We start from the raw sequence: 21,495 nt of genomic DNA, 5'->3' as shown, positions 1-21,495 counted from the left end.
GTATAGCATGTTGTTTTAATATCTAAATGTTGTGAAAATAATAAGTTTATTCCTTTTTCATTATAGCGTATTCATTTTTTTCACATTTTAAAAGTCCCATTTTAAAAGAACATGTTAACTACACAACAGGGATGCAACCAGCAAAATCCAAAACTGGGACAAACTTCAGAACAACACTGTTGTTTCATCAAATAAATTGTAAGGAAAATAATTGGAGAGAGAAGATTGGAGATGAAGGGAGCCCTGTAATATTGCCCTCGGGGTGAGGATATTCACACTCCAGTCTCCTACTCTCAGGAGCTGAATAACTTAGGCCCACTCCCTTCCCTTCCATGTGAGTCTTTTTTTTCCCCATCTGTTAAATGATAGGGTTAGACCATGTCCAGCTCTGAAATTCTAAAAAGGTTAGTAATAAGAATAGAATCAGATGAGGGGTCGGTGGTATAGAGCCTGAGGCTAGATCCCATTAGCCTTATGGATGTGTCCCGGTTAGGTCAGCCCACTCTAGCTCTTGCCAGTGTGTGAGCCACCTTCTAGGGCTCTGCTCACAGAGGTTGCACAGCACAAAGGGTAAGGTCCTGGAATCAGATTGCCTGTCACCAGGAACATGACTATGAAAAGTTATGCACCTTAATTTTCCAGTGTGCAAAATAGAGAGAGGTTGTGGGGATTAAATGAGATCATGTATGCAGAGGACTTAGAACACACACAAATACACACAAAAGAGAGGCTTTAAAAAGATTTGAGCCAGTGTCAATGTGTGGACCATATTTAGATTTCAATTCAAATAAACGAACTTAAAAAACATTCATTACACTTATGATACAATTTTAAATTTGGATACTGCCTGGATATTGGATAATATTGAGGAATTGTGGCTAATATATTTAAGACATTATAATAGTATTCTGGCTGTGTTTTAAAAAAAGAGAGAGAGCACACCCTGTTCTTTTAGAGATATATCCTGAAATGTTTAAAGATGAAATGAAAAAAAATCAATTTTAAAAGTAAGTGTCCTGGGGTAAATTCATATAAATATCTGTGGATGGCCTCTACCTAACTCTCCAGGCTTATTTCTCCCAACACTCCAAGTCCCAGCCACTCCAAACTCCCTTTGGTTCACTGAGTGTGCATTCTCTCTCTAGATCCGGTGCCTTCACTGCATTCTCTGCCTGGGAGCCCTTCCCCATCTCTATCTTCTGTCTGTCTTGCATCCTTCCTTCAATGTTTGGTCGGATGTCCCCTCTTCTAGGAATCCTATCCTGCCACGCCCACGCTGGGTTTAGCACCCCTCCACTCCATACAGCTGATCTGGATGGCTACACTGCATTCTAACTGTGTATTTTGCTGTTTCCTCCGATGGACTATGATTCTTTTGAGATCAGGGATTGTGTACTTTATCTTCAAACCTTAAGAATTAGAGACTGTGAATGATTTCTAGAAGATGTAAGAGGTTGGACTAAGACAGTGATAGGAGGAATAGAGAACAGAGAGGTTGAAATAGAAGGGATGGAATTTGCTGCCTGACTGGATTTGGGAGGAGGAGGGCGGGGAGGAGTCCAAGGTGACCCCGAGGTTCCTAAGATGGAAGGTTTAGCCGAGGTCGAGATATGGGACTCCATGTGCTCTAGTGGAGGAAGTGATGTGTTTTCATGGACACATTAAGTTTGAAATGCTATAACGTGATTCTGAAAAAGATAGTGCTCAGTTACAAACAGTACAGCACAATTTAGTCAGAAAAAGCACTGAATTTAAAGCCAAGAGTCCGGAGTTCTAGCTCTGCCAGTTAATAGCTTTATGACTTTGAGCAAGTCGCTTAACTTCTCTTATCCAATTTTTTCTCCCTAAAAAATGTTTAGTCCATCAACCTCTGGGTCGTGGGTCCAGTGTCTTCCACCACACCACTCTAGAGTGGTTGTTCCACGGGTATGGGCATAAAGTTAGTTATACAAGATGAGTAAGTTCCAGAATCTGCTGTATAACACAATGCCTGTAGTTAATGGTAAGGTATTGTGCACTTAAAAATTTGTTAAGAGGGTAGATCTCAAGTTAAGTGTTTTTACCACACAAAAAAAAAAATTCACAAAAACAACAAAGGGACACAAGGAAGCTTTGGGAGGTAATGAGTATGATTATTACCTTGACTGTGGTGATAGTAACATGAGTGTATGTCCAAACTCACCAAATGGTATACATTAATTATGTGCAACTTTTTGTATACCAATTATACCTCAATGAAGCTGGGGGGAAAGTGCTTGATAACACTTTCTCCACCTTCCCCAAAGTAGTATCGGTAGTAGGTGTTGATTTGCATACAATAGAAAATAAAAGTGAGGGGCCTGTCCCATGGTGCAGTGGTTAAGCATGCACATTCCACTTTGGCGGCCCGGGGTTCACCGGTTCGGATCCCGGCTGCGGACATGACACCACTTGGCAAGCCATACTGTGGTAGGCGTCCCACATATAAATAGAGGAAGATGGGCATGGATGTTAGCTCAGGGCCAGTCTTCCTCAGAAAAAAGAGGAGGATTGGCAGTAGTTAGCTCAGGGCTAATCTTCCTCAAAAAAAAAAAAAAAGAAAAGAAAACTGAGAAACGAAATTTTGAAATTGGAAGGGAGAAAGTGAATGAATCATTATTTTAAGTATCTATTTTTAATTTAGCATTGATCAGAAAAGGAGGGATAAAGTGGGACCTGGCAAAGAATAGGAAGACTGAAAATGGCCAATAAAAGGTTTATGCTACTTTATAAGTAAAGGGATTAATATTTTCTGGAATGTATCTTCTGCAGATAAGAAGCCAACTCTATCAGGAGGAAGAGTACCAAGGCTCTGAGCAGGAAAGAATGAGGAATGAAATCTGCGACCTAACAGAGGAGCTTCATCAGAAGGAGATCACTATAGCAACTATCATGAAGAAAGCTGCCCTTCTGGAAAGACAGTTAAAAATGGAGTTAGAAATAAAAGAAAAAATGTTAGCAAAACAACAGGTATGCAAGCGGGCAGCACAGCACCTGTCCAGGTCACTCTCCTGCTCAGTGCAGATAACAGCCTTCACTATTGACTAATAAAGCATTGCATTTCTCAGTGTCCTTTCTGAGACTAGTGTCAGAGAAATGCTTTGTGGAGTCACATAAAAGCTTTGTGAGATAATGCAAAGTGTCATCCAAAAAGAACGAGGGAAATAAATGACAGCACAAGATAATTTCATTAAATCTCATCCTAACATTTTCTTGTAACTCATATTTTGACCACCTCCCACAGTATGCTCTAGTCAAGGATTTCTTCCTGAATTTGTTTTCTATAGTTCCCTTCCATTAACATTTTTATCCTTTAAGAAATACCCCTCTACTCCAGCTTTTCTTAGATACTTCCCACCCCATTTCATAAATTTATTTTAGGGTTTTTAAAAATGGATGTTTAAACATGAAAATTAGTTAATATTTACTGAACATTGACTCAATGCACAGCATGCTTCATGGGGAAAAACAGCAGTTACAACAATCTACTGTTAAAATACTGCAAGTAACTGCTAATCCTTCCTTCTTCCCTCCCTTCCCCCCTTCTTCCCTCCTACCTTCCTTCTTTCCTTCCTTCCTCCCTCCCTTCCTTCCTCCCTCCCTCCCTCCCTTCCTGCCTATTTCTTTTGAAATTCATTCAGTCCTTTACTCATCATCAGATTGGTGACCTGCTATTGAAAGTGTGGGGTTTATCTGCTTTTTTTAAAACCCCAAATCTAGAGGTTTTGAGAGCACCATTCAATAATTTTCTAGGCATTTGAGGGTCACTTCGCAGATAACATGGCTATTTAAATCCTCTGTATTATAAAAACAAGAAAAAATTTGCCTTTGCCCAATTACAAGCCTTAAACTGTGATTAATCTGTACAGTACACAAGAAAATAGCACAGATGGGATAGTAGCATTGGTTGTACCTGTATAGGAAATGCATTTTACAGGTGTTAATAGTGATCTAGGTAGTTGGATTATAAGTGATTTTTATTTTCACCTTTATATTCTTCTATATTTTTAAGTTTTTGTGAGGGAGAATATATTTTGTAACTTAAAAAAGTAAATCTTTAAGGGAAGTGTTTTGCATAGAAATGAGACCTAGATGAGTAAAAGGTAGATACTATGTCTAGGTGTCAAGGAGAAGAAATTAGGGGGGAAAAAAACTAGGAGACAAAATGGAAGAAAGAAGGGAATTTGGCAGAAATATCAGAAGGAAAAAAATTAAACATGGAAGTCATTATTTGCATATTGTAAAAATTAATCAGGTAATGAAGAAATTTAATGGACAGTGTTATTCAAACATGTTTTTAGAATTGTGATTTTCTGGTGATAGATTGCATACAAAGGAAAATGGAAGTGAGAAATGGAATTTTGGAATTGGAAAGAAAAGAATAAATGGATCATTATTGTAAATATTTGTTTTTAATTTAGCACTGATCAGAAAAGGAGGGTAAAGTGGGGCCTGCCAAAGATAGAACTGAATGAGAATATCTGATTTGTGGTGATCGTGCCTAAGAAGTGTTTCCCTTCACTACGCTTAGAAAATATTATATTAACAAAATAAAATTAAGTTTAGCTTAGAAAATATTATATTAACAAAATAAAATTAAGTTTAATAGAATTGTTAGCTTTTATTACAAATTTTACATTCACTTTAACCTACTAATCTCCTTTCAGGTCTCAGATATGAGATATAAAGCTGTCAGAACTGAAAACACACATCTAAAAGGAATGATGGGAGATTTAGACCCTGGACGGTACCTGGTAATATGCTGAAATCATTCTGTAATTGAACAGAGAGATGACTGGGTTGGTCAGGGTTTACCCAGACATTATTTACTGAATGCTTCCCAGGCATCGGGCATGCAGGAATGGGGTGGCAAATTATCTTGCACTTGGATTGAACTTACTTTTATCCTCAGGCTAGAACATTTGAGTTTCTAGTTTTCTCCTTTATTCTTTTCTTGGATTGGGCTCACTTCTGATCTTTTCCTCAAACATGCTACTCCCTTGCTTTTGCTCTTGCTGTTGCCTCTGAAATCCTACATCCTATGTGGCCTGACTCAAGCATCATCCTTTACCTTGATGAAGCCACCCCCGAATCTCCAGTCAGAATAGATTGTTCCGACACATTTTGTTCCGGAGTGGGCAGAGCAAAATGGCGGGGTGAGCTGATCTGGGATTCTCTCCCCTCCAAAATACAACAAAAGATTGGAAGAACTGAATTTCAGAGAATAAACATAATGCCAGCTCATTAGAGACCTGCAATACCAAGAAGGCGGAGATCATAAACCTAGCTTTACACCTTCGGAGGCGCTGGAACGGTAGGAGAGAACATCGCTCCCTCCCCTAGAGTCTGCGATCGCTGCGGGGCGGGTCAGGAAGGAGCGGGGGAGGGGCTGCGCGAGCGGGGGATCATCCAGGACTCCTGCCGCTGATTCAGTGGAGACCCGCTGACGGGGGGAAAGCTTCCGTCTGTGGGGACCCCATAAATCAAGGGCCTTGGGCCTTGGGAGACCAGAGAACAGAACTGATCTGAACCGAGACCGGCGCGTGTGAGTAACAGCCCCTCCCCCCCAGCAAAGCCAGTGGGTACAGCCATCTTGCCCCAAGGCGGAGAGCTAACACGCCGCTCTCGACCCCCATCTAGTGGCGACAGGCTGTAATTGCAACTGAATTCTACCACCATGAGAAAAAACCACTCCTCTACCATCCAGCAATTTATAAAAGCCCCAGACCAGAAGGAAAACAATAAAAACACAGAATTAAGTCCTGAGGACTTGGAATTAGGTAAACTAAGATAATGAATTCAGAGCAGCTATAATCAAAAAACTCAATGAGGTAGAGAGAAAGAGAGAGAAACAAGCCGAGTTCTGGAGTTACTTCACAAAAGAGATTGAAATCATAAAGAAGAATCAAACAGAATTACTTGAGATGAAAAACACAATGGACCAGATAAAACAGAATACGGATTCCCTGAATGCCCGTGTAGACAACCTAGAGGAGCAAATCAGCATAATCGAGGACAGACAGGCTGAATGGCACCAGACAGAGGAAGAAAGAGAACTAAGAATTAAAAAAAATGAGGAAAATCTCTGAGAGATAATGGATTCAATGAGGAGTAAGAACATAAGGATCATAGGAATTCCCAAGAATATGGAAAAGGAAAATGGAGCAGAAAGCATGCTTAACGAAATTATTGAAGAGAACTTCCCAAATCTCGGGATCAACGGAGAAATGTGTGTAGAGGAGGGTTTTAGATCTCCTAGATTTGTCAATGTAAAAAGACCCACCGCAAGGCACATAATAGTAAAGTTGGCAAATAGGAATGATAAGGAAAGAATACTCAGGGAAGTAAGAAAAAAAAAGAGAATAACCTATAAAGGAGCCCCTATCAGACTGTCAGCGGATTTCTCTACAGAAACCCTACAAGCTAGGAGAGAATGGAGTGATATATTCAAAGCTTTAAAGGATAAAAACCTTCAGCCAAGAATACTCTATCCAGCAAGAATTTCCTTCAGATATGAGGGAGAAATTAAATCTTTTCCAGACAAACAAAAGTTAAGGGAATTTGTAACTAAAAGCCCTCCATTACAAGAAATCCTCAAGAAGGCTCTCATACTTGAAAAAAGAAAAAAGGGAGAAAGGGGACACAATCCACAGACTAGGGAGACCGATGGATAGAACCAGAACAGGATAGCAAATATTCAACTATAGCCTTAGGGTAAAAATAAGGAAACTACCAAAACAAGGACGATCTTAGCACTCTAACTACAAATTAATAAGACGAGTTGGAATAAAAAATGAAAATAATTATTTAGGAGGGGAAGAACAAAGGGTCTAAATCAGTATTGGTCGAGTAAGTAAGAGACCACCAGAGAATAGACTATATTATACACGAGATTCTAAATGCAAACTTCAAGGTAGACACTAAAATAAAGTACAGAACAGAGTCACAAATCATAGATAAGGAAAATTCTAAGAAACCCAGCATAAGAAATTGCAGTATTAAATGGGTAGTCTAAAGCACACAGGAAAACAAGATAATGAGTGACAGATTGACAGCATTAAGTCCACATGCATCAATAATCACTCTCAATGTGAATGGATTGAACTCTCCAATAAAAAGATACAGAGTGGCAAAATGGATTAAAGAACAAGATCCAACAATTTGTTGCCTCCAGGAAACACACCTCAGCCCCAAGGACAAACACAGACTCAGGGTGAAGGGGTGGAGGACAATACTTCAAGCAAATAGCAAGGAAAAAAAGGCAGGTGTTGCAATTCTCATATCAGACCAAGTGGATTTCAAAATAAGACAGGTAAAGAGAGACACAGAGGGACAATATATAACGATCAAAGGGACACTTCATCAAGAAGAAATAACACTTATAAATATCTATGCACCCAACACAGGAGCACCAAGATTCATAAAGCAACTATTAACAGACCTAAAGGAAGATGTTAAAAACAACACAATAATAGTAGGGGACCTCAACACCCCACTCACATCAATGGACAGATCATCCAGACAGAAAATCAACAAGGAAATAGTGGAGCTGAATGAAAAACTAAAACAATTGGACTTAATAGACATATATAGATCACTCCACCCTGAAGCAGCTGAATACACATTCTTCTCAAGTGCACATGGAACATTCTCTAGGATAGACCATATGTTGGGAAACAAGGCAAGCCTCTACAAATTTAAAAAAATTGAAATAATAACAAGCATCTTCTCAGATCATAGTGCTATAAGGCTAGAAATTAATTACAAGAAAAAAGCTGAGAAAGGCACAAAGATGTGGAGACTAAACAACACACTACTGAACAAGCAATGGATCATTGAAGAAATTAAAGAAGAAATAAAAAAATACCTGGAAACAAATGAAAATGATAGCATGCCATACCAACTCATATGGGATACAGCAAAAGCTGTAGTAAGAGGAAAATTCATCGCAATACAGGCACATCTTAACAAACAAGAAAAATCCCAAATAAGCAACCTTAAAGCACACCTAACTGAACTAGAGAAAAAAGAACAAATGAAGGCCAAAGTCAGCAGAAGGAGAGAAATGATAAAAATCAGAGCAGAAATAAATACTATTGAAACGAAAAAGGCAGTAGAAAGGATCAATGAGACAAAGAGCTGGTTTTTTGAGAAGATAAATAAAGTTGACAAACCACTAGCCAGACTTATAAAGAAAAAAAGGGAGAAAGCTCAAATAAACAAAATCAGAAATGAGCGAGGAGAAATAACAACAGACTATGCAGAAATACAACAGATTATAAGAGAATACTACAAAAAACTATATGCCAACAGAATGGATAACCTAGAGGAAATGGATTAATTCTTGGACTCCTACAATCTCCCAAAGCTCACTCAAGAAGAGGCAGACAATTTGAACAGACCAATCACAAGGAAAGAGATTGAAACAGCAATCAAAAACATCCCAAAGAATAAAACCCCAGGACCAGATGGCTTTCCTGGGGAATTCTACCAAACTTTCAGAGAGGATTTAATACCTATCCTTTTCAAGCTATTCCAAAAAATTAGGGAAGATGGAACACTTCCTAACACATTCTATGAGGCCAACAACACGCTGATACCAAAACCTGACAAGGACACCACGAAAAAAGAGAACTACAGGCCAATATCACTGATGAACATAGATGCAAAAATTCTAAACAAAATTTTGGCAACCAGAATTCAGCAATTCATCAAAAGAATCATACATCAGGATCAGGTGGGATTCATACCAGGGACACAGGGATGGTTCAACATCCGCAGATCAATCAATGTGATACACCACATCAACAAACTGAGGAATAAAAACCACATGATCATCTCAATAGATGCAGAGAAGGCATTTGACAAGATCCAACAGCCATTTATGATAAAAACTCTGAACAAAATAGGCATAGAAGGAAACTACCTCAACATAATAAAGGCCATATATGACAAACCCATAGCCAACATCATACTCAATGGGCAAAAACTGAACCCCATCCCCCTGAAAACAGGAACGAGACAAGGATGCCCTCTATCACCACTCTTATTTAACATAGTACTGGAGGTCCTGGCCAGAGCAATCAGGCAAGAAAAAGGAATAAAAGGAATCCAAATAGGGAGGGAAGAAGTGAAACTCTCGCTGTTTGCAGACAACATGATCTTATATATAGAAAACCCCAAAGAATCCATTGGAAAACTGTTAGACGTAATCAACAACTACAGCAAAGTTGCAGGGTATAAAATCAATTTGCATAAATCAGTAGCATTTCTATACTCCAGTAATGAACCAACAGAAAAAGAACTCAAGAATACAATACCATTCACAAGTGCAACAAAAAGAATAAAATACCTTGGGGTAAATTTAACTAAAGAAGTGAAGGACCTATGTAATGAAAATTACAAGGCCTTTCTGAGAGAATTGGATGACGACATAAGGAGATGGAAAGACATTCCATGTACATGGATTGGAAGAATAAACATAGTTAAAATGTCCATTCTACCTAAAGCAATCTACAGATTCAACGCCATCCCAATCAGAATCCCAATGACATTCTTTACAGAATTAGAACAAAGAATCCTAAAATTCATATGGGGCAACAAAAGACCCCGAATTTCTAGAGCAATCCTGAGAAAAAAGAACAAAACGGGAGGCATCACAATCCCTGACTTCAAAACATACTACAAAGCTACAGTAATCAAAACAGCATGGTACTGGTACAAAAACAGGTGCACAGATCAATGGAACAGAATTGAAAGCCCAGAAATAAAACCACACATCTATAGACAGCTTATCTTTGACAAAGGAGTGAGGGCATACAATGGAGAAAAGAAAGTCTTTTCAACAAATGGTGCTGGGAAAACTGGAAAGCCACATGTAAAAGAATGAAAATTGACCATTCTTTTTCACCATTCACCAAAATAAACTCAAAATGGATTAAAGACCTAAAGGTGAGACCTGAAACCATAAGGCTTCTGGAAGAAAACGTAGGCAGTACACTCTTTGACATCAGTATTAAAAGGATCTTTTCGGGGGGGGGGGGGCGGCTGGCCCCGTGGCCAAGTGGTTAAGTTTGCGCGCTCCGCTGCAGGCTGCCCAGTGTTTCGTTGGTTCGAATCCTGGGTGCGGACATGGCACTGCTCATCAGACCACGCTGAGGCAGCGTCCCACATACCACAACTAGAAGAACCCACAACGAAGAATATACAACTATGTACCAGGGGGCTTTGGGGAGAAAAAGGAAATAATAAAATCTTTAAAAAAAAAAAAAAAAGGATCTTTTCGGACACCATGCCTTCTCAGAGAAGGGAAACAATAGAAAGAATAAACAAATGGGACTTCATCAGATTAAAGAGCTTCTTCAAGGCAAATGAAAACAGGATTGAAACAAAAAAACAACCCACTAACTGGGAAAAAATATTTGCAAGTCATATATCTGACAAAGGCTTAATATCCTTAATATATAAAGAACTCTCGCAACTCAACCACAAAACATCAAACAACCCAATCAAAAAATGGGCTGGAGACATGAACAGACATTTCTCCAAAGAAGATATACTGATGGCCAATAGGCACATGAAAAGATGCTCATCATCGCTGATCATCAGGGAAATGCAAATCAAAACTACATTAAGATATCACCTTACACCCGTTAGAATGACAAAAATATCTAAAACTAATAGCAACAAATGTTGGAGAGGTTGTGGAGAAAAAGGAACCCTCATACACTGCTGGTGGGAATGCAAACTGGTGCAGCCACTATGGAAAACAGTATGGAGATTCCTCAAAAAACTAAAAATAGAACTACCATACGATCCAGCCATCCCTCTACTGGGTATTTATCCAAAGAGCCTGAAGTCAGCAATCCCAAAAGTCCTGTGCACCCCAATGTTTATTGCAGCACTGTTTACAATAGCCAAGACGTGGAAGCAACCTAAGTGCCCATCAACAGACGAATGGATAAAGAAGATGTGGTACATATATACAATGGAATACTACTCAGCTGCAAAACAGAACAAAATCATTCCATTTGCAATAACATGGATGGACCTTGAGAGAATTATGTTAAGTGAAATAAGCCAGCGAGAGAAAGATAATCTGTGTATGACTCCACTCATATGAGGAATTTAAAACTATGGACCAAGAACAGTTTAGTGGATACCAGGGGAAAGGTGGGGTGGGGGGTGGGCACAAAAGGTGAAGTGGTGCACCTACAACATGACTGACAAACATTAATGTACAATTGAAATTTCACAAGATTGTAACCTATCAATAACTCAATAAAAAAAAAAAGAATAGATTGTTCCATCCACACTTGGTTTGTGTTTTGATCCGACTTGTTTTATAGCTTGTCACTTCCCCCTCTGGATGGTGGACAGGGACCATGTCTTAATATTTAATCTTATCCTTGATGGCCTCACGGCATCAGGGATATAGTAAGTGTTTAGTGAATGTTGGTTGAATAAAAAGAAAAACAAACAAATGGATGATTGAGGATTGCCCTTTTGGTTTTAACCAGTGGCTCTACAGGTTTATGCAAGACAACTTAAACAGGCTCAGTGTACTTGTTCTCATAATAGTCCATATTCTAGCATCAAAGAGTAGGAACATTCTGGAAGCATTCTGCCTTCCTCTTTCAGCCTGGTTATAGACCCTGTGATTGGAGAATTGATGGATAAAAAGTAGAGTATATGTGGTTTACCTATCTAGTACATAAAATCTCTGTGACAGCTAGGACCTTTTTTTTTTTTTTAATTAATATTATGGTAGATTACAACCTTGTGAGATTTCAGTTGTACGTTATTGTTAGTCATGTTGTGGGTACACCACTTCCCCCTTTGTGCCCTGCCCCCATCCCCCCTTTTCCCTGGTAACCACCAATCAGTTCTCCTCGTCAATATGTTAACTTCCACCTATGAGTGGAGTCATATAGAGTTCGTCTTTCTCTGTCTGGCTTATTTCGCTTAACATAATACCCTTGAGGTCCATCCATGTTGCTGTGAATGGGCCAATTTTGTCCTTTTTTATGGCTGAGTAATATTCCATTGTGTATATATACCATATCTTCTTTATCCAATCATCAGTTTCTGGGCATTTAGGTTGGTTCCACGTCTTGGCTATTATAAATAATGCTGCGATGAACATAGGGGTGCAAGGGACTCTTGGGATTTCTGATTTCAGGTTCTTAGGATAGATACCCAGTAATGGGATGGCTGGGTCATAGGGTATTTCTATTTTTAACTTTTTGAGAAATCTCCATACTGTTTTCCATAGTGGCTGTACCAGTTTGCATTCCCACCAATGGTGTATGAGGGTTCCTTTTTCTCCACAACCTCTCCAACATTTGTCGCTCTTGGTTTTGGATGTTTTTGCCAATCTAACGGGTGTAAGGTGATATCTTAGTGTAGTTTTGATTTGCATTTCCCTTTTGATTAGCGATGGTGAACATCTTTTCATGTGTCTATTGGCCATACTTATATCTTCTTTGGAGAAATGTCTGTTCATGTCCTCTGCCCATTTTTTGATCGGGTTGTTTGTTTTTTTGTTGTTAAGCTGTGTGAGTTCTTTGTATATTATGGAGATTAACCCTTTGTCAGAAAAGTGGCTTGTAAATATTTTTTCCCAATTAGTGGGCTGTTTTTTTGTTTCAATCCTGTTTTTCCTTGCCTTGAAGAAGCTCTTTAGTCTAATGAAGTCCCATTTGTTTATTCTTTCTATTGTTTCCCTCAACTGAGGAGTTATAGTGTCCAAAAAGATTCTTTTGAAACTGATGTCAAAGAGTGTACTGCCTATATACTCTTCTGGAAGACTTATTGTTTCAGGCCTAATCTTTAGGTCTTTGATCCATTTTGAGTTTATTTTGGTGTGTGGTGAAAAAGAATGGTCAATTTTCAATCTTTTGCATCTGGCTGTCCAGTTTTCCCAGCACCATTTGTTGAAGAGACTTTCTTTTCTCCAATGTAGGCCCTCTGCTCCTTTGTCGAAGATTAGCTGTCCGTAGATGTGTGGTTTTATCTCTGGGCTTTCAATTCTGTTCCATTGATCTGTGGACCTGTTTTTGTACCAGTACCATGCTGTTTTGGTCACTGTAGCTTTGGAGTATGTTTTGAAATCAGGGATTGTGATTCCTCCGGCTTTATTTTTCTTACTCAGGATTGCTTTAGCAATTTGCGGTCTTTTGTTGCCCCATATGAATTTTAGGATTCTTTGTTCAATTTCGGTAGAGAATGTCCTTCGGATTCTGATTGGGATAGCATTGAATCTGTAGATTGCTTTAGGTAGTATGGACATTTTAACTATGTTTATTCTTCCAATCCATGTACATGGAATGTCTTTCCATCTCTTTATATCATCGTCAATTTCTTTCAAGAAAGTCTTGTAGTTTTCATTGTATAAATCCTTCACTTCCTTGGTTAAATTTATCCCAAGGTATTTAATTCTTTTCGTTGCCATTGTGAATGGGACAGCTAGGACTTTTATTTCTAAACGCAAGACACACAAAAAGTTAAATTGGATCCTATCCCCATGAGCGTCTTTTTTACTTTCACAAAATTGTTTTTGTGTTATTTTTAAAACTTCAGTCTGAATGTTTAAAGTGTGTGCTCTCCATCGTCACAGCCGTCACTGAGACTGCCTCACTCTGGCTCCTGTAGCCATTTGGCTTTGTTCATTTATTTGTTGTGTTTTTTTGAGAAATAAAACCCATAAAGATAAGTAAAGAAGAAGTTAATTATCCTCACTCCTACCCCAATCCTAGTTTGGGTTCCAGAGATATCCAATGCTAACAACTAGTGTATAGCATTCTAGAACTTGTTCCTTGCTCGTGCACACATGTAGAAGGGATGGGTGTTCTTTTACAGAAATAAATGTATAATATTTGCATTATTCTAAACTGCCTTTTGACTATTTATCATGAACATCTCTACAAGTTAGTAGAGAAACATTTTTTCTTTTTCCTAATTTCTTAGGAAAAATAAATATACACATAAATATATGTAATTTTTAATATATTGAATCATAACTTACATACTAGTGATTTTAATGCACTCTTATTTTTTCTTGCTTCTCTCCTTCTCCTATCTGCCATTTCTCTACCCACCTCATACACCATCCACCAGATAACACGTGCTAATTACTCAGTATGTATCATTTTGTACTTTTTCATATGTATGAATTCATATATATAAATGTATGTGAATATATATACACATATATGTGTATGTACTCATATATCTTTGTTGGGGTTTTAACTTTAATTGAATTACATTATACACACTCCCCTGTGTTTTGCTTTTGTTCACTCAACAATATCCTATGCAAATCCTTACAAGTCAACTAGTTTAGGTCTATTTCATTCTGTATAATGGCTTAATAATATCCCATGACGTGAATGTATCAAAATTTACTCAACTGTTTTTTAGAATGAATTCATTCATAATTAATTCAATTCTGTTTTTAGATTTTTGCACAAAGAAACAATACTGTAAAAAACATCCTTATACATATATCTTGGAATAGCTTCCTAAAGACTGGAATTGCTGATTCAAAGGATATATATGCTTTAATTTTAAAACATTTGTTGTCAAATCATATTTCTACCATCTCTGTATGAGAATACCTTTTTCATTCATCCTTACCAGCAATAGGGTGTTATCGCTCTTTTAAATTTTTGTCTGTCTAATGAGTGTAAAGAGATTTCTCAATAGTACTTTAATTTGCATTTCCCTGACTACAGTGAGCATACATTTGTATATTTATTGGCAGTGTACTGTGAATTAGTTATAGTCTTTGCTCATTTTTCTGTTGGGCTTTTTCTTGTCAATTTATAACAGCACTTCTCTAAATTTGTTGTTTGTACTTTTATTTATGATATCCTTTTGGCATATAAAAAGGTTTAAACTTTTATTTGTCAAACATGTATATCTTCTGTTTGTAGCTTCTGAATTTCCTTCCTTGAATGACAGGTTCCTTCCAACATCTAGATAGTAATATATAGTTTCTTAGAGGTTCTTCAAAGATTTTTATATTTTTCATCTAAGTCTTTAATACATTTGAATTGTAATTTTGCATGTGATATAAAGCAGGAACCCAATTTAAATTTTTATATGAATGTTAAGCTCAATTTATCCAGTTTCTCCTGATAATTTCCTGTTGAATTCTATTTGGAATTAAGTTTATATATTAACTTTGAAAGAATTGGTATTTTTATGATAATACATTTTCCCATCCAAGAATATGACATGGCTTTCCATTTCTTCATATCTTATTTTATGCTCTTCAATAAGATCTTACAATTTTCTTTGTATAGGTTCTGTGCCTTTCTTTTTAAATTTATTCTCAGATATTTTATAATTCTTGTCACTTGTGCAAGTGGAATATTTTCCTTTTTCCATATCTAAGAACTTACTGCTAACGTAGAAAACAAGCCAAATTTATTTTTTAATGCTTGTAGGCATTCTACTAGAGATTCTTAAGTTTTTCTGAGCTACTCATATCAACACAAATAGTTTTCTCTCTCCTTTTCTACTGTTCATATTAGTTATTTTTGTTATACTGCATTTGCTAAAACCTTGAAGAGAATATTAAATAATAACTGATTGCTGATAAATTTGTCTAATTTCTGATTTTATAAATTGTTTTAGAGTTTTACTATTTAGGATAATATTTGCTCTTGATTTATGGTCTTTATTTTATCTTTCTACTCCTGATCCACTTAGAGTTTTTAAGACTTGCTGCTGGTTTTTGTTAAATGCCTTTTCAGCATATATGACATCATGTGTTTTTTGTCTGTTAATTTGTTCATGTGTAATAGACTATGGTTGACAGACTTCCTGATATTGATCTACCTTTGACTTCCTGGAATAAACCTTCTCGGTCATTGTACTCATTTGCTAGAGCTGTCCTAACAAAGTACCACAACCTGGGTAGCTTAAAACAATAGAAACTTATTGTTGTACAGTTCTCGAAGCTACAAGTCCAAAATCAAGGTGTCAACAGGGCCATGCTCTCTCTGAAACCTGTAGGGGAGGATTCTTCCTTGCCTCTTTATAGCTTCTAGTGATCTGCCAGCAATCTTTGGTAACCTTTGGCTTGTAGATGTATCACTCCAATCCTCTGTCTTCACATGGCCCTCTTCTTCCTGTATCTTCATGTTGTCTTCCCTCCATGCATGTCTGTCTCTGTGTCCAGATTTCTCCTTTTTGTAGAACACTTATCATGTTGGATTAGGGCCCACACTAATGACCACATTTTCACTTGATTACCTTTGTAAAGATCCTGTTTCCAAATAAGGTCACATTCTGAGGTACTGAGGGTTAAGACTTCAACATATCTTTTGGGGGGTACAAAGTTCAACCGTAAAGGTCATACTCTAACACTTTTGATATATTATATATTGCAGGATTCTATGTGATATTTTATTTAGAAATTAAGATCTTTGTGTATAAATGAGATTTGTAGATAGCTCTCTTTTTTTCCACTTGTTTTAAAGTTATGCTGGCTTTATAACGTAAATTGGGAGCTTTCCATCTTTATGAATGGTCTAGAATATTAGAATCCATCAGTTCTTTAAAAGTTAGAGGGAACTTAGCTGTGAAACCATCTGGACATTGAAGTTTCAGTGAAGTAAACCTGAAATTACTTTTCCATTCTCTTTTAGGATACTTTGTGTATTCAAATTTCACTTCTTAAGTTGCTTTTGGTAATTTGTATTTTTCTAAGAAATTTTTACCCATTCCAATTGTCTTGTTCCCACAGGTAGTAATATCCTACAATTCCTCCCTTCTCTTCCATATTCTGTGTTTATGTTTCCTTTCTTATTCCTAAACTTGTATAGTTTAGCTCCCTGTCTTTCTTTTAAGGCAGGCACACAAAAGGATTATTTGTTTTAATTGTATTTTAAAGGATTAGCTTTTGAACTTATTGTTATTTCATCTATTTTTTCTAATTTCGTTATTTTTAGCTTTTATCAACTTCCTCTTCCTAGCTTGTTGTATTTTGTTGCACTGTGTCTAGTTTCTAAAGGTAAGTACTAACTTTCTTAATTTTAGTTCTTTTTTCTCTAATTGTAAAGGTTTTTAAAGCTATGTATGTTCGTCTGGATATGGCTTTTGCTGCATCCCATGGTTTTGCTGTGAAACGTTCTCCTATGTGTTTCTTTCCAAATGCACCGTCCCAGTCATAGAGTATAGTAGGCATGGTCTTTGAGAGCAGGGAGACCTGGCATGCTCATGAGAGCTAGTGTAAGCCCTCCGAGCCCTTCCCGGGTTATGTGGCCCTGCTTTGCTTTGAGGGAGTAAAGGGTTAGAAATATATATGGGTCAGGGGCTGGCCCCGTGGCCGAGTGGTTGAGTTCGCGCGCTCCGCTGCAGGCGGCCCAGTGTTTCGTTGGTTCGAATCCTGGGCGCGGACATGGCACTGCTCATCAGACCACGCTGAGGCAGCGTCCCACATGCCACAACTAGAAGGACCCACAACGAAGAATATACAACTATGTACCGGGGGGCTTTGGGGAGAAAAAGGAAAAAAATAAAATCTTAAAAAAAAAAAAAAAAAAAAAGAAATATATATGGGTCAGGGGAGATGCAGCAAGATGCCAGCTTCCAAGTCTCCCTCACTCCTCAAAACAAGAATATTAGAAAATGTATATCCCACAAGGAAATTAGCACTCAAGTTTCAATGAAGTTAGCCAGTTTCAAATTGATTCCTTAAAACTTCTTCTTTTTTCCCAGCTTTATTGAGGTATAAGTGACAAATAAAATTGATACATTTAAATCGTGCAAAGTGATGATTTGATGTACCCGTACACTGTGAAATGATTACCACAATCAGGTTAATTAACACATCTGTCACCTCACATAGTTATCATTTGTGTGTGTGTGTGGTGGAATATTTAAGATCTACTCTTTTAGCAAATTCCAGGTATACAATACAGTATTATTAACTATAGTCACCATACTGTACATTAGATCCCCAGAACTTATTCATCTTATAAATGAAAGTTTGTGTTCTTTCACTCAGCATCTGCCCATTTCTCCCAATAACTAATGGCAGGATTTCCTTCTTTTTTGTGGCTGAATAATATACCATTTTCTCTAGCCATTCATCTGTTGACAGACCCTTAGGTTGTTTCCATATCTTGGCTATTGTGAATAATGCTGCACTGAACATATCTCTTTGAAATATCTTCCCTTTTCTCCATATCCTTACCACCATTTGTTATCTCTTGTCTTTTTGATAATAGCCATCCTAACAAGTGTGAAGTGATAGCTCATTGTGGTTTTGATTTGCATTTCCCTGATTATTAGTAATATTGATCACCTTTTCATGTACCTGTTGGCCATTCATATGACTTCTTTGTTAAAATGTCTATTCAGGTCCTTTGCCAATTTTTAAATTATATATATTTATATATATGTATATATGTAAATTATATATACACATATTTACTATTGAGTTGTATGAGTGCCTTGTATATTTCAGAAATTAACCCCTTATCAGATATACATTCTGCAAATATTTTTTCCTTTTCCGTAGATTGCCTCTTCACTCTATTGATGGTTTCCTTTGCTATGCAGGAAGCTTTTTAGTTTGATGTAGTCTCACTTGTCTATTTTTGCTTTTGTTGTCTGTGCTTTTGGAGTTATCTCCAAAAAATCATTGCCAGGACCAATATGAAGTAGCTATTTCCCCTATGTTTTCTTGGAGTTTTAGGTCTTACATTTAAGTCTTTAATCCATTTCAAGTTAATTTTTGTGTGTGGTATAAGATAAGGTTCCACTTTCATTCTTTTGCTCGTGAATATCCAGTTTTCCCGAAAACGTTTATTGAAGAGACTGTCCTTTCCCCATCGTGTGTTCTTGGCTCCCTTGTTGAAGATTAGTTGACTGTACATGTGTGAGTTTATTTCTGGGCTCTCTATTCTGTTCTCTATCCATTGCATGCCGCAATCACCACAGAATGTTTTCATTTGTTCTATAAATATTTTTTGAATGCCTACTATGTGTTTGGCAGTGTTCTAGGATTGTGAATAAGTCAGACGAGATCTTTGAACTCACGGGGCTTAATATTAGTAGAAGGAGACCATACCTTACTGGATACAGACAATTAACTGGATAATCACACTAGAGAGAGAGGAGAGTGCAGAGTGTGGGGGCCTTGATAGGGGTTACCTAACCCCATCATGGGGGTCAGAAAAGGCATCTGAGGAGCAGATAGCCTGACAGATTGGTAGGAATGAGTCATGGTGAGGGAAGAGAATGTGCAAAGACTAGGATTGAGAAAAAGTCAGGGAGAACTATGAAACAACAAAGAGCTGCTATTCGTTGGGTGTTTACTACATCCTTACACTCTGCTGAACACTTTACATTCAATCGTGTCTATATCCTTACAACAAGTATGTGGGGTAGGTATTACTTTCCCCATTTCACAGAAAAAGAAATGAAATCTTTAAGTTTCTGAGTAACTTGCTCAAGCTTGTAAGTTAGTTTTGGATAACTCCAAATGCATGATATTAACTGTTATAATAGTCTGTGGTTCTGTCCATTTCTTCTGTTTTCTTCACAGACTTCTTGCCCTACTGTTCCAGACTCTACTCATTATGCCAACTTTGCCTTGGTCCTCGGCTCCTCTTGCTTTATGCTTTCCCTTAAAGCATAGATCCATCAACCACCTCGAGTTATCTCTTCTGGATCATACAGTGGCTTCCAGGCTGTCCACTTCTCACACCACCTGTGCATTCCTTACAAAACCTTTCCTTATGTTATTCTTCCATTCAAGAACAAGTGCTCAATTTCCCAAAGGAAGTCAGAACTCTTCATATTCCATGGCTTCCGTAACCTGGCTCACCCGTTTTATTTCCCCTTAGTGACCCACACAAACCCTCTGCTATAGCTAGACCTGTCTTAGTCTCATTTCTCATGCTCTTTCTTGCTTCCAGACCTTCATGTATGCTTTTCCTTCTACCTGAAAATCCCCTTTTCCTCCTTCACATGCTCATGCCCTATTAATGTTTCAAGTCTCTCAGCATAAATTTTACACGTTATACAAAATCCTCCCTAATTTTCCTCTGTTCTGGTAAGTGTTCTGTTGAAGCCATCATAACATCCTTTACTTAACACCTATCATAGCACAATATTAAAATTTCCTCTTTCTTGTCAGCTACCCATCCCCTTGCCGTAGGCTCATTGAGGGCAGTTATGGTCCTTCCTTGTTTACCATTATATCTCAGCAGTGAAAAAATATTTTGTTAGATGAGTGAATGAACAAAGGAATGAGTGAATGAATCCATTATATGTCCTCCACTGATGCTTTTCCTTCACTTTACCAAAGTAAAAACATATCCTTTACTAAATCCTACCAGTCCCTTAAGACCTAGATTCAATTTTCTCTCCTCCGTGAATTCATCTGTTTACTCTAGGCCTCATTTATTTCTCTTTTCTTTGGCTTTCTTCAGCACTGCTAGTTATAATAATTTAGCACTAAGTTTTGAATTGTCTTTTTTAATTTTTTAGTTGTTTGGTATATGTAGGTTTTGTCTCATCAAGACTTCTTGAGGGAAGTGGCCTATATTTTTTACTTTTTCCTCATATAGGGTTTGGTAGAGAGTAGGGCCCAATGAATACTTGTGGATTTATGCATCTCACCTGTATTCTAAGAGGCATGAAGGAGTTATCATGGAAACCCATGCTAGTGTCATTACAGAGATCCCCAAAGTCTTCTCTTATCTCACTTCCTGCATGATCTCTGTCCTAATGGGTGTTGCCATTCATTGATTCAAAAAACATTTGAGTTCCTACTTGGTACAACATAATTTGACACATAATTATACTTTATCTATACTATTCACTATTTTTTCATACGTGTTAGTTTAGTCTACTCAATTTTACTGTATTTTCCATGAAGACAGTGTCACTTTTTCACACTTGATTACCTCTGTAGTACTTAGTACATACACATACAATATATATTTGCTAAAAGATTGACTAGTTGGATATCATAAAATGGAATGCCATTGATATATGGCCCCTAATGTGATGCTTATTAAAATAGCATTTAATCATATGTACTTTATTTAGGATTGTAATTCATACAGGAAGTTGACTTTATAATTGCTCTCTGTTTTTTTGTATGTGAAGATTTGGAATTGACTTTGATAATTGAAATAATCAAGCTGCTCCCCAAAGAGAAAAATCTCAAGTGTTTATTTAATTAAAAAAGAGTTAAATGTAATTCTTTGCTCTTTCATAACCTATTATGTCATTTATTTAACACTCATTAATCTAAAGATTTCATGAAGAAAACTCATATCTGTTGTATGTTAAAATCCCATAATTAGATAGTTAATTCTTTCTGAAATAATTAGAATGGATAAGTAAACAGAGAATGAAATAATTGTTGCTGAAATTTTACCTCAGGCAATAAGAAACAAAATATTTGCATCATTTTTAGGTCTTTAAAAATATGCAGTATTTGGATAA

The 21,495-nt window shown here is 37.2% G+C and overlaps 1 protein-coding gene across 10 annotated transcripts in view; it reads left to right on the top strand.

The window, feature by feature from the left end:
* Nucleotides 1–21,495, top strand: part of DEUP1 (deuterosome assembly protein 1) — a 94,669-nt gene that overhangs the window by 52,820 nt on the left and 20,354 nt on the right. For all 10 annotated transcript variants that reach the window (XM_023645570.2, XM_070273203.1, XM_023645564.2 and 7 more), the window contains 2 exons: nt 2,791–2,988; nt 4,686–4,772. In XM_023645570.2, the coding sequence (XP_023501338.2) occupies nt 2,791–2,988; nt 4,686–4,772 (285 nt within the window). The remainder of the gene's footprint in view (nt 1–2,790; nt 2,989–4,685; nt 4,773–21,495) is intronic.

This window comes from Equus caballus, chromosome 7, assembly GCF_041296265.1.
Source record: "Equus caballus isolate H_3958 breed thoroughbred chromosome 7, TB-T2T, whole genome shotgun sequence".
Lineage (NCBI taxonomy): Eukaryota > Metazoa > Chordata > Mammalia > Perissodactyla > Equidae > Equus > Equus caballus.
The sequence above is the reverse complement of the archived record's forward strand: the minus strand, read 5'-3'. Positions and strand labels throughout refer to the sequence as shown.